At 42.8% G+C, this 14389-nt stretch overlaps 1 protein-coding gene across 3 annotated transcripts in view; it reads right to left on the bottom strand.

Moving 5' to 3' along the window:
* The window catches only part of ASIC1 (acid sensing ion channel subunit 1), a 233527-nt gene that overhangs the window by 13783 nt on the left and 205355 nt on the right, over positions 1-14389 (bottom strand). For all 3 annotated transcript variants that reach the window (XM_060764041.2, XM_060764039.2, XM_060764042.2), the window contains one exon: positions 453-603. In XM_060764041.2, coding sequence (XP_060620024.2) covers positions 453-603 — 151 coding nt within the window. The remainder of the gene's footprint in view (positions 1-452; positions 604-14389) is intronic.

Raw genomic sequence — 14389 nt, 5'->3', positions numbered from 1 at the left:
AGGAACTCATGAACACAGCGCCTCTGGGTGAACTCTGCATTGGGATCAAGGCTTTAACCCCTCTCCCCCCCCACTACACTCTTGACAATGATCCTATTTTATGAAGAACAATGTGCTATTTGTAGATAAGAGGCAGCTCTCTGCGTGACAGTGATAAGTGGGTTGCCATGGTGAAGTGGATGGGATAGAAAAAAAGGTAAACTAAGAAGAAGGGCTGGAAGGAGGTGTGATGAAGGGTACCAGAAAAGTCTGAGAAAGTAATAAAGCACATAAAGTCCTAGGAGGAATGGGGTAGAAGGAGTTGGCAAGAACTTGCTGTGGATAACTGGAATCTGGAATGAAAAAGAGATAAGCCTAGCATAGGAAAAGAGCAAGTTGTGATCATCCAACAGAGAGAGGGCTGACAAGTGGGTGTTATGTTGTATACTTGAAAACCCACAAACATCACATACCTGTTTCTCCCCAGACTGGAAGATACTCATCCTGCTGAATATCCAGCATGATCTCCAAGCCATTCCCAGTTCCTCCTTTCATGGTGATGAGTGGTGGCTTGTCAGGCTGACCTGAGTTGAATGTGTAGCACTTTCCATAGCGTGTGAACACCTGCAGAAGGAAAAGTATAAGGATTAAACCAGGAGCCAAACTCGCCTGTGGAGTCTTGCCAGTCCTGCCAGTTGGGGATAATGGAGATAAAGACACAGCGGAGAACCACTGACCCATTTCACTTTGCAGTGGGATGGATGAATGTGCCCCAGTCATTTTCTTGCTCTTGTGATTATTTTCTCCCACTTGCATAATTACTTCATCCTGTTTTGGCATCATTTTGCAATCTTTAAGCAATTCATTAAAAGGCTGGACCAACATAAAGAAGGAAAAGACCAAATCCACATTATTTGCATAGTCTTCTCCCTAGGAACATATTTCTGTGTGCGGTTTCTCCTATCAAGCAATTTCCCTAATAAATGCATTTTGGAGTACTAATTTCTACCATGTGGTCATTATAAGATGTGTCAGTATTTTTGACCAAATGTCTGCATTTTTGTATGCATTTTAAAAATGAAGAAAGGCACTGTCATTCTCCAAAGTACAGAAACAGACGTCTCCTGGCATTCTTGAATGCACCCTGCTTTGGAAATGTGAAATGTGGTCAGTTCTTACGAAATAAAATGGAAAGCAAATGATATCCTTTCACTATCCTTACTTTGCAGTGACTTATTGCTCAAGGACATGGCTTCACATTCAATGCTCAGTTTCAGCACCAGGGATAGTTACAGCCCACAAAGCATCAGCAATTTCCCTAATTATATGCCTTTCCCAATGGAATACGGGGCAGTCTTGAAATCACAGAAATACAGAGAGCATATGATGCATCTATACTGTTACACATCTGCTGCCTGAGAGGTATTTGATGAGAATCACGGAAACTGGAGCATTTTCAGTTGTGTGTGCAAGGGGCCTAAAACCCCTCTCAAGACATGCAGACCACACATTAAGTTTTTTCAGGTAACAAGGGCCACTACTTGCTTACTGGTTACAGCTGACAGCAAAGGTTGGCAGCCACACATGGGTGCTGGATCCAACATGGGCCAGCCCATGTGCTGAGCTGATGGCAGTACTCCACACAAATGGTTAGAGGCCACAAGGCCAAATTGAACACCTCTATCTTGTTTCCACTGCAACAGCAGGTGCCATCCAGGCACCTGCACAGCCATGTTCACCAGCACATAGCTGGGGAGATACTCCCATGCTGGGAGTAGCCAGAACAAAAAACAACTATCAGAGTAAAGAGATGGGTGGCCAGAGAGAGAGCTTGAAGGAGACTGAGCTCCAGAGCTGGGTGAGCCCAAATATATTCCAGGGGGGCAGACAAAAGGGAGAAAGTCCACTCTCAGTCAGCCAATCAGCAGTGATCAGAAGGTTCAAACTATTTGGCTGGCTGTTCCTGCTTAGGAGGATAGATGGAGGGCACTGGAGTGCACCACAACTCAACTCACCCCACCCAGTTAGTCAGTAGGGCATTTTTTTGCATTTTGGTTTACATGGCAGAAACCAGGCTGCATGTTCATCAGCCTCAGAAAAGGCTCCAAGACCTTCAACATAGAGAACATGAACAGACGGAAAACCCATACACTGATCAGTACAGAGCTGAAGTCTCAGAGGTGAATGCACTAGTTTCTCCCTTTGCTGAAGAGGGATAGCTTCCACCAAGCTGGTATTTACACTCTTTTGGGCAATCCATCATTTGCAAATGCCCAGTTAATGACCCCTGCCATGCCATTTATATAACAAATAGGAAAAGGGGTGAGTTCTGGCAGCAGCTTCCTAAATAACATGAAAAGATTTTGAGACATCACAAGGCCTCTTCTATCCCATCCATTGCTTGGCAGAAGTGGGCTAAGTTTCAGCCAAATTCTTAAACAATAAAACTGAATCACAGACTGGGAACAGACCCACCCAGAGCCACAAAGTGAATAAGCAGTTAGGCCAACTCATCGCTTATATTTATTTTTGACCTCTTGAGGAGACATTCAAAACAGATTTCTTTAAGCAGATGGGACTCATTTCCTCGGAAAGACTCCCACTCGTTTCCAGTCTAGTTTCTGAGTGCCTTGTACACGCTAATAGCTGGAATGTTCCCTAATTCTGCTTTCAAAGTGGAAAAAAACCAAAACAGATACCAGTGTGTTCCCATTCCCCCGCTAATTCATCAAGGTGGGTGAGTTTACTCATTTAGATGTCTTGCTGGTTCTCATAATGGCAGAGCTAGCAATTTATGGTTTATAGAGCTGCATACTGATAATCCATCAGAGGCATTGTGGGCTCATGTTTTCTGTCCTGCCTATGCCAATAAATGATTCACCAATGTCCAACGCGACTTTGTTATGCTGGTTACAAATGAGTAGACAAGAAGGCTCACAATACAAATATTTGATAATTCTGGATGTGTTCTGCCCAATTTCACAGGAAGAACTTGAGGCAAGTTTCAGCAGTGTGTGTGTGTGTGTGTGTGTGGTGGCACCTCTTCCCAAAATGGCAGGGTGCGACATCCCACCTCCCCCCGGCTCTTGGGACCGCAAGCTGCTCCTGGCCGGCATGATGGCATTGTGAGATTTCCAAGCCATCTGTTCCATTCTCCCGCTGCCTGCATCTCCAAGTTGGGTGTATATCACACCAATTCTGGCACCTCATCTTGATTTTGAAGTCATTACTAAATTTGAGTTGTAACACAAAGTGACTCTTATTTTATATAAAGATATTAGGCCCATCTTTTTGTGGCATAATTGCCGTCTGAAGTCTGCGTGTGTCTCTCTGTGTGAGTCTGAAACACTCCGCTTTTTCAAATGAAGAGATTTATTTTCCTTCACATTTTATTGAGTCTCATTTACCTTATTACTATTAAGAAGGCAAGATAATGGAGAAGAAGCCAGTCTAAAATGCATCAGATGGGGTTAACTTATCCTCTCATTCCCACCACAACCATCTGTGCAACTGAGATGAAGGTCGCATGAAAGATGAAGTAGAGAGGCAAAATTCAGACCTATTCCACTGATGGAAAAGGTCCCATTAGCAGATGGGTCTGACTGGATTCCTCTACCTCTGCATCTGACAACCAGCAACATTAGAACTCAATATACAGGTAGTGCATCTCTTATCTGGAATTCTGAAACTCAAATCACTCCAAAATTATCCACGCTAGTGATTGAGATAGTACCAGTTTTGTTTTCTGATAGTTCATTGAACACAAACTTTGTTTCATGCACAACATTATTGTAAATATTACGTATAAAATTACTTTCAGGCTATGTATATAACATGTATAAGATACACAAAGAATATTGTATATAGACTTAAGATGTCTCATTATCTGTTTGCAAGTACAGTAGAGTCTCACTTATCAAACATAAATGGGTTGGCAGAACATTGGATAAGCGAAAATGTTGGATAAGGAGGAGGGATTAAGGAAAAGCCTATTAAACGTCAAATTACGTTATGATTTTACAAATTGAGCACCAAAACATAATGTTTTTATAACAACTTGACAGAAAAGCACTTCAATACACGGTAACGTTATGTAGTAATTACTGTATTTATGAATTTAGCACCAAACATTGCAATGTATTGAAACAGCAGTGGATCTGGGTGAGAGGCAAACCGCGTTGGATAATACAAAACACTGGATGAGCAAAGGTTGGACAAGCGAGACTCTACTGTATTCCAAAATCATGCTCCTTCCCCAATCTGCAATATGGAACACTTCTTTCATGCATTTCAAAGAGATATTCAACCTGTAACTGAATACTTGTGCATGTACTTTTCAGTATGACAGTAATGGATGGATGGATGGATGGATGGATGGATAGATAGATAGAGAGACTGATCAACTGACAGATAGTTAGATAGACAGAATCATAGAATCATAGTGTTGGAAGAGACCTCATGGGCCATCCAGTCCAACCCCCTGCCAAGAAGCAGGAATATTGCATTCAAAGCACCGCCGACAGATGGCCATTCAGCCTCTGTTTAAAAGCGACAGAGACAGATTTTGCCTTGTTCAACTTACTCCCCTGAAGAAAGGATGCATGCTTTAAACTCATTGAGATAAATGTTTTCTTGGATCTTTCCCCTCTTCTCTATTGCCATCATTCTTATTGGCAACATTCCTTATTCCCATTTCCTCAATTTCCCCCACTAGAACCGCCTGCTAGTTTGATACCTGACATAAAGGCACAGAATACCTGTAACGCCTTTGTTCCTTTTTTTTGTTTTCAACTTAAAAGTGACCCTAAGATGAATCTGTCACAGGGTTTTCTTGACAGGATTTGTTCAGAGGGATTGTGCCTTCCTTTGAGGCTGAGGAAGTACGTCTTGCCCAAGATTTCTTAGTGAGTTTCTATGGCTGAGTGGGAATTCAAACTCTGAGGTCCACTGTTATTTTCCAACACTAAAAGCACAATGTCATGCTAGTTTTCTTTGTTCCCTTACATTTAGAAAACCAAAAATACAATCCTTTGGCATGCAAATGTGGATCTCTAGATTTCACAGAAATCATTTCCACTATTTCTCTTGCTATTGTTCATTTTAACTGGGATGGACCATCCAGCACAGAGTAAATTCATATGAGAAGGTTCACCAAAATGACAACAGGTGGATTTTCCTTGGTTTTATCATTTCTAATTTTCATTTCTCACACAAATCAACAAATAAGGAAGTTTAAAATGGTCTACACATGCTGGATGCCTGAGAACATCCACTGGAAAATCTACAGTAATTTGAAATGGTATGGATTAACTAATATAAAAAAATGTTTCAAGATTTAAAGGGTGTCCCATTGAGGAAGAGGGGGGAAACTAGTTTTCTGTTGGTCTAGAGAACAGGGAACAAGAGACCAATGGTTTCAAATGGCAGGGAAAGAGATTTGATTGAAAAGATTAGGAAGAACTTCCTGAGAGTAAGAGCTGTTGGAGAGTGGCATAAGCTGCACGGAAGTGGGGTGGAGGCTTTTCTGCAGAGGCTGTCTATCGGGAGTGCTTTGATTGTGCCTTCTTGAATGGCAGGAGGTTGGACTGGATGGAACTTGAGGGTCTCTTCCAGCTCTATGATTCTATCAGAAGTAGGCAATATGGGGTCTCACGGATACACTTTTTTTCTCCTGTCCACCATCCCATCCTGACAAAAGCCAACCCTTTTGGCATCCAAACGTTTCTCATCTTTTCTTGTCTCTCTGCCTCCAAAAGAGAAGAGGAAGGGGAGGAAAGGGCAGTGATGGGACTAGGGAAGAACCCCCTCCCTCCCAGTCCACCTGCCCTGCTCCGGCCCACCCACCCTGCTCCGGCCCACCATATGGCCCCCAAGTTTGCCCGTGCCTGGCTTGTGGGGACATGGTCAGAGGTGTCAGGCTGGCTGCTCTCAGTTGACACTTCTGGATGGTCTTGGAAATGCTAAGTGAGTGTGTCTCCTTTCTTTGTCTGTCCCTTTTCTTCTCCGCATGAAAAACTATTATATTAATTGATAACATGATCCCATTGTAAAGTTTTCCTCTAACCATTTTGAGTCTATTCTCTTCTTTGGAGATTTCACCATGATACACCAATAGTCTCCTGAGTATAGACTACAACCTCTAGTATGCTGAAGTCAATGAGAATATGAAGTTCTCACCGCGAATTACAACAGTAATCAGTTGATGATAAATAATGAATTCCTAATTCTTCCAATATCTGTACTGTGAATTATTAAAGAGGATTCAAACTTCATCAACACATTCATTCATCAAATGAATCCATAGCTTCACTAAGAAGAACTGAGGATCTGGATTTAACTTTGAGGTACAAAAAAAAATCTTGTTTTAATCTGCCGAAGTAATTAAAATGAAAAAAGGTACCTATTTTTCTGGGGAAGACAGATAAGCTATAAAACAGGATCATGATGAGGATTCTGTCATGAAATACCTCCAGAAAGGAAGGCAAGGTCTTGGGAAGGCTGCCTAAATTTCATCGCTCCCATCTGAACAGCATATCTCTTCACAAAGATCATTCTTGTCACTTTAGCAGAAGTGTGGGGGAAAATAGAAGAGCTGTTTGACCCATCTCAGTTTTTATATTTTTAGAAGCAGCATCATCATCAGCAACAACAACAACTAACTGTTATGGATACAAAGCACACAAGCATCTATTTCAGATTTCAGTTCAGAGGGGCAACTATGATTTTTTTTTTTTTGCAGAGAGGAAAGGACAATAAGTTTGGTACAGATTCAGGGTGAAATCTGCACTCCTAAGCAAATATACTAGAGAGTTGCATTGAGCACAACAGAACTGGTCATGTAAATAAAAATGCTTTGAACTGTGTTGCTAAAATTATCTACAGCCATAGTTAATGCTAAGAAAGAACGCTGGATAGAGCTGCTTGAGAATCTTGATATGTCCAAGAGTAGCCAAAGAGCCTGACAATTGCTGAGACACCTGGATAGTGACCCTCTGGTCAACTGTGGACATGCAAATGTAACACCAGACCAGATAGTACACCAGCTAATTCAGAATGGGAAAACCAACTGCACCAGAATAAAGATGAAAAGCAACAGGGTGCCAGAACTTGAAATCCACCAATTGTCATCTCTCCTAAACCTGAAAGAACTCAGAGAAGCTATTAAATGATGTAAAACTGGTAAAGCACCTGGCCTAGATGACTTAATGATGGAGCAAATCAAACACTTGGGCCCCAAAGCTGAAAACTGGCTTTTGAAATTTTACAATCAATGCTTGACACACAAACAGATTCCCAGAATATGGAGGAAAACTAAAATCATTGCCTTTTAAAAACACTGGTAAAAACACCTCCAATGCCAGGAACTACTGGCCAGTTTTGCTCCTATGTCATCTATATAAAGTATATGAGAGGATGCTATTACATCAGTTAGGGCCTATTATTGAACCCCAGCTTCTTTCACAACAAGCAGGTTTCTGAGTAGAGGGAACTGTACAGCCCAAATTCTTAATTTGACTGAGTACATCAAGGAAGGATATGAAAAAGGTTGCATTATGGGAACAGTTTTTGTCAACCTTATGGTGGCCTATGACACAGTGCAACATAGAAAAATGCTACAGAAAATCACCATATTACCCGGTATTATGATTTTACAAAAACTGTCCAGACCCTCCTAGAAAACCGCAGCTTCTACATGGAGTTTTAAGGCAGGAAAAGTAGATGGGGGGAGGCAAAAGAACGGTTTACCCCAAGGCAGCACCAAAGTTCTTGCACCGACTTTGTTTAACATCTTTACCACTCATATGCTGATGACCTTGGCCTAACAACACCAGCAAAAGACTTTGAAACAGTCAAAATCCAACTTACTTATGCTATAAAATATCTCTCCAACTACTATAAAGATAACCACCTAAAGCCTAACTCTGTCAAGATACAAGTGTGTGCTTTCCACCTAAAGAATAATGAAGCCAACAGGAAATTGAAAGTTACCTGGGAAGGCAAAGAGTTCAAACACTGTTCCCATCCTAAATATCTCAGTGTCACCTTAGATTGAATGCTAATAGATAGGAAACACTACATGAACACCAAGCACAAAGTAGCTGCACACAATAACATCCCATAGAAACTTACTGGTAGCAAATGAGGTGCAGATCCAAAATTAACAAGAACATCATCCCTGGCCTTGTCTTACTCAACCGCCAAGCATGCCTGCCCTACTTGGCACAAGTCGGCCCACACAAAGCAGGTGAACATAGCATTGAATGAAACATGCAGAATAATAGTAGGAAGTCTTATACCTACACCTGTTCATAAACTCTACAAACTAGCTGGCATTGCCCCCCACCCCCATGTGGGAAATTGCTGCTAACTGTAAGAGAAATAAGGTTGAACACTGAGAAAGACATCCACTGCATGGCTATCAGCCTCCTCCCAGTAGACTCAAATCAAGGGAAAGCTTCATGAGAACCACCACTCCTCTTAATGTCTCCCCATCAACAGCAAGAGTATCCCTCTGAGGAGCTAAACCAGGAAATCCCAAATGGATGCCCCCCTTAGGGTCTTCCTCCAGGGGCCAGGCCCGTAGCCAGGATTTCGTTTCGGGGGGGGGGGGGCTGAATTTTTTTCAGGGGGGGTTTCGGGGGGGCTGAGTTTCGGGGGGGGGCTGAGTCTGAGTGAAAGAGGGGCTAGCCTAGCAAAGCTTTTGTATCGTTACCCCAATACCCCCATGCATATGGGATATATTGAGTATGGTGATCAGATCATGATATGAATAAACATAACAGTTTAAATAATGCACCATTAAGGCCTTTTCGCGAACCACCATGAAAATTTCGGGGGGGGGGGCTGAAGCCCCCCGAGGCCCCCCCCCCCGGCTACATGCCTGCCAGGGGCAAACCAAGAATGGCAACTTGGAAGCCCTTAAACAGACTCAGAAGTGGAGTTGGCAGATCAAAAGACAACATGGCAAAACGGAACTACCTAGAAGAATCCTCCACCTTGTGCGACTGTGGAGCAGAACAGACAACTCTGCATCTGTATGCTTGTCCGCAAGGTCCTGCCTCATGTACAGAGGAAGAATTGTTTGAGGCTATAGACAATGTGGTTGCTGCTGCCCATTTTTGGTCAAAAGATATTTAGCCACTGTTGCTCCTTCTATTTTTATCAATTTTATATTAATTTATCCAATGCTTTTGATGCAAAATATGTAAAAACTGTGTTGCAATGGAACAATTCAAAGCATGTTTGCTCAGGAATCAGTCCCAGTGTATTCCATTCAGGAACATGATCTTAATCACAAAGGAAACAAACAGCTTAGTTCATTTGAGATAATTATTTTTCTATACCTTATAATCATGAAAGGAATACATTCTGAGAATGTCTTCAGGAACGCTGTGTGTTTGTGGATGCATAAGTATGTTGCATGTGCACATATGTACATGTGAGCACCCCAACTTCTTCAACCAGTCTTCCTTTGAAGTAGCATTTCCAGTGACAACGGGTATGGGAGCAGGCTTCACGTTTTGGCATTCAATGCGGCACACCATAAACAATGTAAATTATGTCTCCTTCCCTCCAAAAGCAACATTATAAATACAAACCTGATTTGCATCCCATGCCCTTACATAGAATTCAGATCTTTCAGCATTTCATTTATTTTAACATAGCATTACCTATTTATTTATCATTTAATCATTCTAGAAGTTTTAGAGTCTAGCTTTCATTTCAGATAAATGACACTGCGGTGTGGTTGAATGTCAGAGACTGAGGAGATGGAGGTTCAAAACTCCCTTTAATAGTAAAGTTATTCCTCCTGAGACTTTCAACTTTTACTATATATCAGACAAGAATGCCCATTAGGACCCTGTCCATCCCTCTTTCAAATATAAAGAAAGATGGATGGAAATTGATTATTTCATCCTCATTTGCAAGAGTGACTTATTACTGCAAGAGAGAACAAATACTTCACAGTATTTCACCTGTTTTCAAACATCCTGAAGTGCTGTGGAGGGATTGCTCCATAGAGAGGTACCTGCATTTTCTGAACAGAAGATCTGTCTTCTCTGCAGGAAATCTGATTTTTGGGATTGTAATAAACATATACATATTTCTTCCCAGAATCATTACTTCGGAACACAATGTAATGTTTGAATACTGGAAAAACCTGTGCAAAATTTCACTGGTGCAATGTTCTTTCCAGTTGGGTTTCTGACTGTTCGGAAGCCCATTTTTCAGCCTGGAAATGAATCACTGGAAATATTATTTCTATTTCTATAATGGAGTTCAATGAAAGGTGAAGTACTAGGTACTGTCATGAAAGGAACATTCAGAGGAACACAGAAAGATACTATACACTGAGTCAGATGAATCTTGGGACTGCCTAAGGCAGCAATGTCTATATTGGTGGACAACAGTTCTCTGTCCCCTAGAGAAGGTCCCCCCCTCCCCAGAAGTTGTTGGACTACAAACCCCAGTACTTTTAGTTAGCGCTTGCAATGGTCAGAGATGCTGGGCACTGCGGAACAATATTTGGGGTGCCATAAGATTCCCCCTCCTTGCTCTAGAGCAGTGGTTCTCAACCAATGGGTCCCCAGGTGTTTTGGCCTACAACCCCCAGAAATCCCAGCCAGTTTACCAGCTGTTAGGATTTCTGGGAGTTGAAGGCCAAAACATCACTGGTTGAGAACTACTGCTCTAGAATCTATGGTTTGAGATACTGGGTCTTCAACCAAGGAATGTGAGCTGTGGTGGTGCAATGGGTTAAAACCTTGCGCTGGCTAAATTGCTATCCTGAAGAACTGAAGATCAGCAGTTCGAATTCATGAGACAGGGTGAGCTCCTGTCTGTCGGCCCCAGCTTCCCATGCGGGGACATGAGAGAAACCTCCCAAAGGATGGTAACACATCTGTGCATTTCCTGGGCAACATCCTTGAAGAAAGCCAATTTTCTCTCACCAGAAGCAACTTGCAGTATATTCTCAAGTAGTTTCTGATGCAATTAAAAAAAACCCAAGAAATGCTGGGGATTGAACCTGGGACCTTCTGGAAGCAAAGCATGTGATCTACTAGTGAAGTGCAGCACTTCTCCCACATGTAACATGTCTGGATTATGTTCTTACATTTCAAATCTTCTTTAGCTCTATAAAAAAAGTTATGAAAATGTTTGTGCAACACCTGGCTATGCCTCAAGACCAGGGAAGAAGGGATGTGAAGAATTTCCAGATGTTAGGAAGGCAGAGATCTCAGAAATTTTGCTTTTGAAAGATACAACTCCCAGAATTCCTTGGCCAGCATGATCTCTGGCTAGTGGCAGATAGACTTCTGAGCACAGTTTTATTGCTTCCAAATGCCTGCTAGGGAAGTGAGGAGCATTTTTGCCTCAGCTTTTCTATGAACAGAAAATGAACTCTGTTAATGTCCTGTTTTTACAAAAATCATGTTTTTTAAGACTGGGGGAGGGGATGGGGGGATTCTAGAAAAATAGCAAAATGCTTCTATGTCCTCTACCTACAAGATATTTGGCACAGAGTCATTTAGGTGCAATCTATTAATTTTTATGGGATGTGTGCACCCTCAAAGTGATCCTGGTTAGCTAATCAGAGCCCTAACCTTCTGTAGTTGCCCACTCCATGTCTAATGGCCATGCCAGCTGAGGGATATTAGTCGTTGTCATTCAAAAAACAATTTTTTAAAGCTTCAGAAGACAAAATTAAATTGTATGCAGGCAAAAATCCAAATTTGTAGGGAGTGGAAGTCAGTTAACACAATGGAGGGGGTGGTGGGGTGTGTTTCACATCTTCCTTGGAATCCCAGTTCTGCCCCAAATTGCTGCCCTAATGCTTCAGAGCAAATGTTGGCCATGCAAAAGGCTTCACTGTGGGCAGGCGATCCGCCCCCATTCTGTTTGCCGACATTGTTCCACAAGCAGAAGGACTTAATTGGATTCCACCTGCAGGGCTTTGTCTCTCCCCACGATGGTGAAAAGAATAATTTATGCAGAATAAACATAAATATGCTCGATGCATATGTATTTATACAAATTGCAAAAAAACAGCTTTTCTTCACATATCTTTTTCCCCCAAGGCAGCTGAGGGAGGGGTGGATGGAAGGGACAATCGGAAATGATTCATCTTGAAAGGAAGGTTGCACCACACATCATAAAAGTTTCCATTTGAACAAGAAAACAAAATGGAACAAAAAAAGAGTTTTTTGTGAGGGAGTGGGTGGAAGTATAGCTTCCTACACACATGTCAACCATGGAGCAATTGCAGTGTCTAGGGATGACCGACTAGAGTGAATGAGACCATCACAAATTTGGTACCTCAAACAGCGTTCCTGTATCTCCTGAGATGCCAATGCTTTTAGCCAGAACAAGTACAACCCTCCACTTTTATGGTTTTCATTGTCACAGATTTAATTATTCATGAATGATGTGCTGTCACCTTTGATACAGCCCTATGCCATTTTAATAGGGACTGCAAGCCTCGCAAGATTGAGGAAGTTTGGGAATGAGTGATGAGGTTTGTACACCCCTATGAAAAATGGCATAGGGCAGCATCAGAGATCATGGATGGAGAGAGGGGTGCATTCTAAGGGCTGGAGGAATCTGAAGCATGGAGAGTGACAGTTAATTTGGGTGGAATGGAGACATATGTGGTATGCAGCAGTACCCATGCAACCAGGATCTTTTCTTTTCAAGGAGGTGTCTGAATCTGGCTGGCAGTGTCCGAGTCTGACTGCTGCTCACACGCCTCCTCCCTGCCTTTCCCCATCCACATGTCAGCTTCCTCCCTGCTTTTCTCTGCCCACCCACCTGTTTCCTCACTGGTGTCTTCCATCTGGGCCTACAATTCCTCCCTTCTTTCTTCTCCTGCCTGCCTGCTCTCCTGCCTTCCTTCATCCAGCAGTGAGAAAGGCAGCGAGCATGTAGGCAGGTGAAGAAAGAAAGGAGCACTCAGTTTTGCCCTTCCCTTCTCTGCCTGTCTGCTTTCTCATTGCCATCCTTCCCTGAGCACTGGAGAAAAGTAGTGAGCAAGTAGGCGGGCAGAGAAAGGCAGAGGGAAAACAAGGGCGCAGGGAAGGAGACACCCTGCAAGGTGGAAAAAAGAAGGGGTGCCCACTTGCTCCCTGCCTTTCTCTGCACTTTCATTCATTCCTCCCTCTGCTTTCTCCCACAGCAGGAAGCATATTGAGGTGGCAGATACAGAGGATGGAAGGAGCCCAGGAAGGCAGCCAGAGGTATTCTCCCACCTGCCTTCTCCTGCAAACTCAGCCACAGAGAGTGCCACCTCATCTTTGTGGGCCCTGCTGGTGGTTTCATTGGCATTGCCTGGGTGAAACAGACATATGCAGCACACAGAAACAGGGTGACGAGCAGGAGCAGGTCTCTGCAGGCCAGGGATGTTGGGGCAACTGAGGTGATGGTGGAATGTACGGCCTTTCCTTCTCCAGTGCTATGTGTAATGGATTGGCCTACCTTGCAGGATTGGTGTAAAGGTAGTAGACAGGGCTGGCTTGGAAAAGATAAGGGGTGTGGAGTGATCAGGCAGCTTCATAGCTGGAAGTGCAGTCTGATTGGCTGATGGAATTGGAGGGAGTTGCTTAGCACCTGGAGATGGGCAGAGCCAGAGGGAAAGGAAGGAGCGAAGGCAGCCATAATGGTCAGTTTTAGAGTTTGAAATTTGATGGGTTAGGTTAGGAGATTTGAAGGGGAAGGAAGGGTTTTGGGAACTGTTTGTTAGAAATTTACCTATTTGAGGAAAATAGTTAAAGCCTTCAGGGAGAAGGAATAAGGAGTTTAGTAGGCCTCTATAGTGTTAGAGGGCTGGTGTGGAAAGAGGATTCAAAAGGTTCAAAATAACCTGTTTGTATTCCTGTGTGTGGAACATTGCTTTTAAGAAACTTAAGTTATAGTACAATTCTCTGTAAAAGTAAAGCCTGACACTACACAATACGCATCTTACTGTTCAAGAACAACATAAACAACATATTCTTGTTTTATTTCACCTGAAGAGTTTGTGTGGCTTCTTGAATATTCTATTGAAGGAGGTGGCCTATGAATAAATAAATGGTGGCAGCAAAAGAAACCTTAATAAATATTTGGGGGCAGCAAAGAAATATATAATATACAATGGTAGCATCTCACTGTCCTGCCTTGTGTGTGAGGGTGTGTGTGTCTCTTATGTCTCACAGCCTTGCCTGGGCCATATCTGTTGTTTCTTATTAGTAGCACTGTGCAATGCAAGTGTCTCTGTTTCACCCATGTAATGGCAATGGCTCCAACAGCTGGGGCCACAGAGGACGAGGGGGCAGCTCCAGTGCAGAGGCTGTGAGATGACAAAGTGATGACTCTGGAGCCTTTAGTATCATGTTCATGGCATTCATTTTTATTGGGAAAACTAGGAATCTACAAA

The sequence above is a fragment of the Anolis sagrei genome, chromosome 2 (genome assembly GCF_037176765.1).
Source record: "Anolis sagrei isolate rAnoSag1 chromosome 2, rAnoSag1.mat, whole genome shotgun sequence".
In the NCBI taxonomy this organism is placed as follows: domain Eukaryota; kingdom Metazoa; phylum Chordata; class Lepidosauria; order Squamata; family Dactyloidae; genus Anolis; species Anolis sagrei.
Note: the sequence above shows the minus strand (reverse complement) of the source record. Positions and strands in the feature narration are given on the sequence as shown.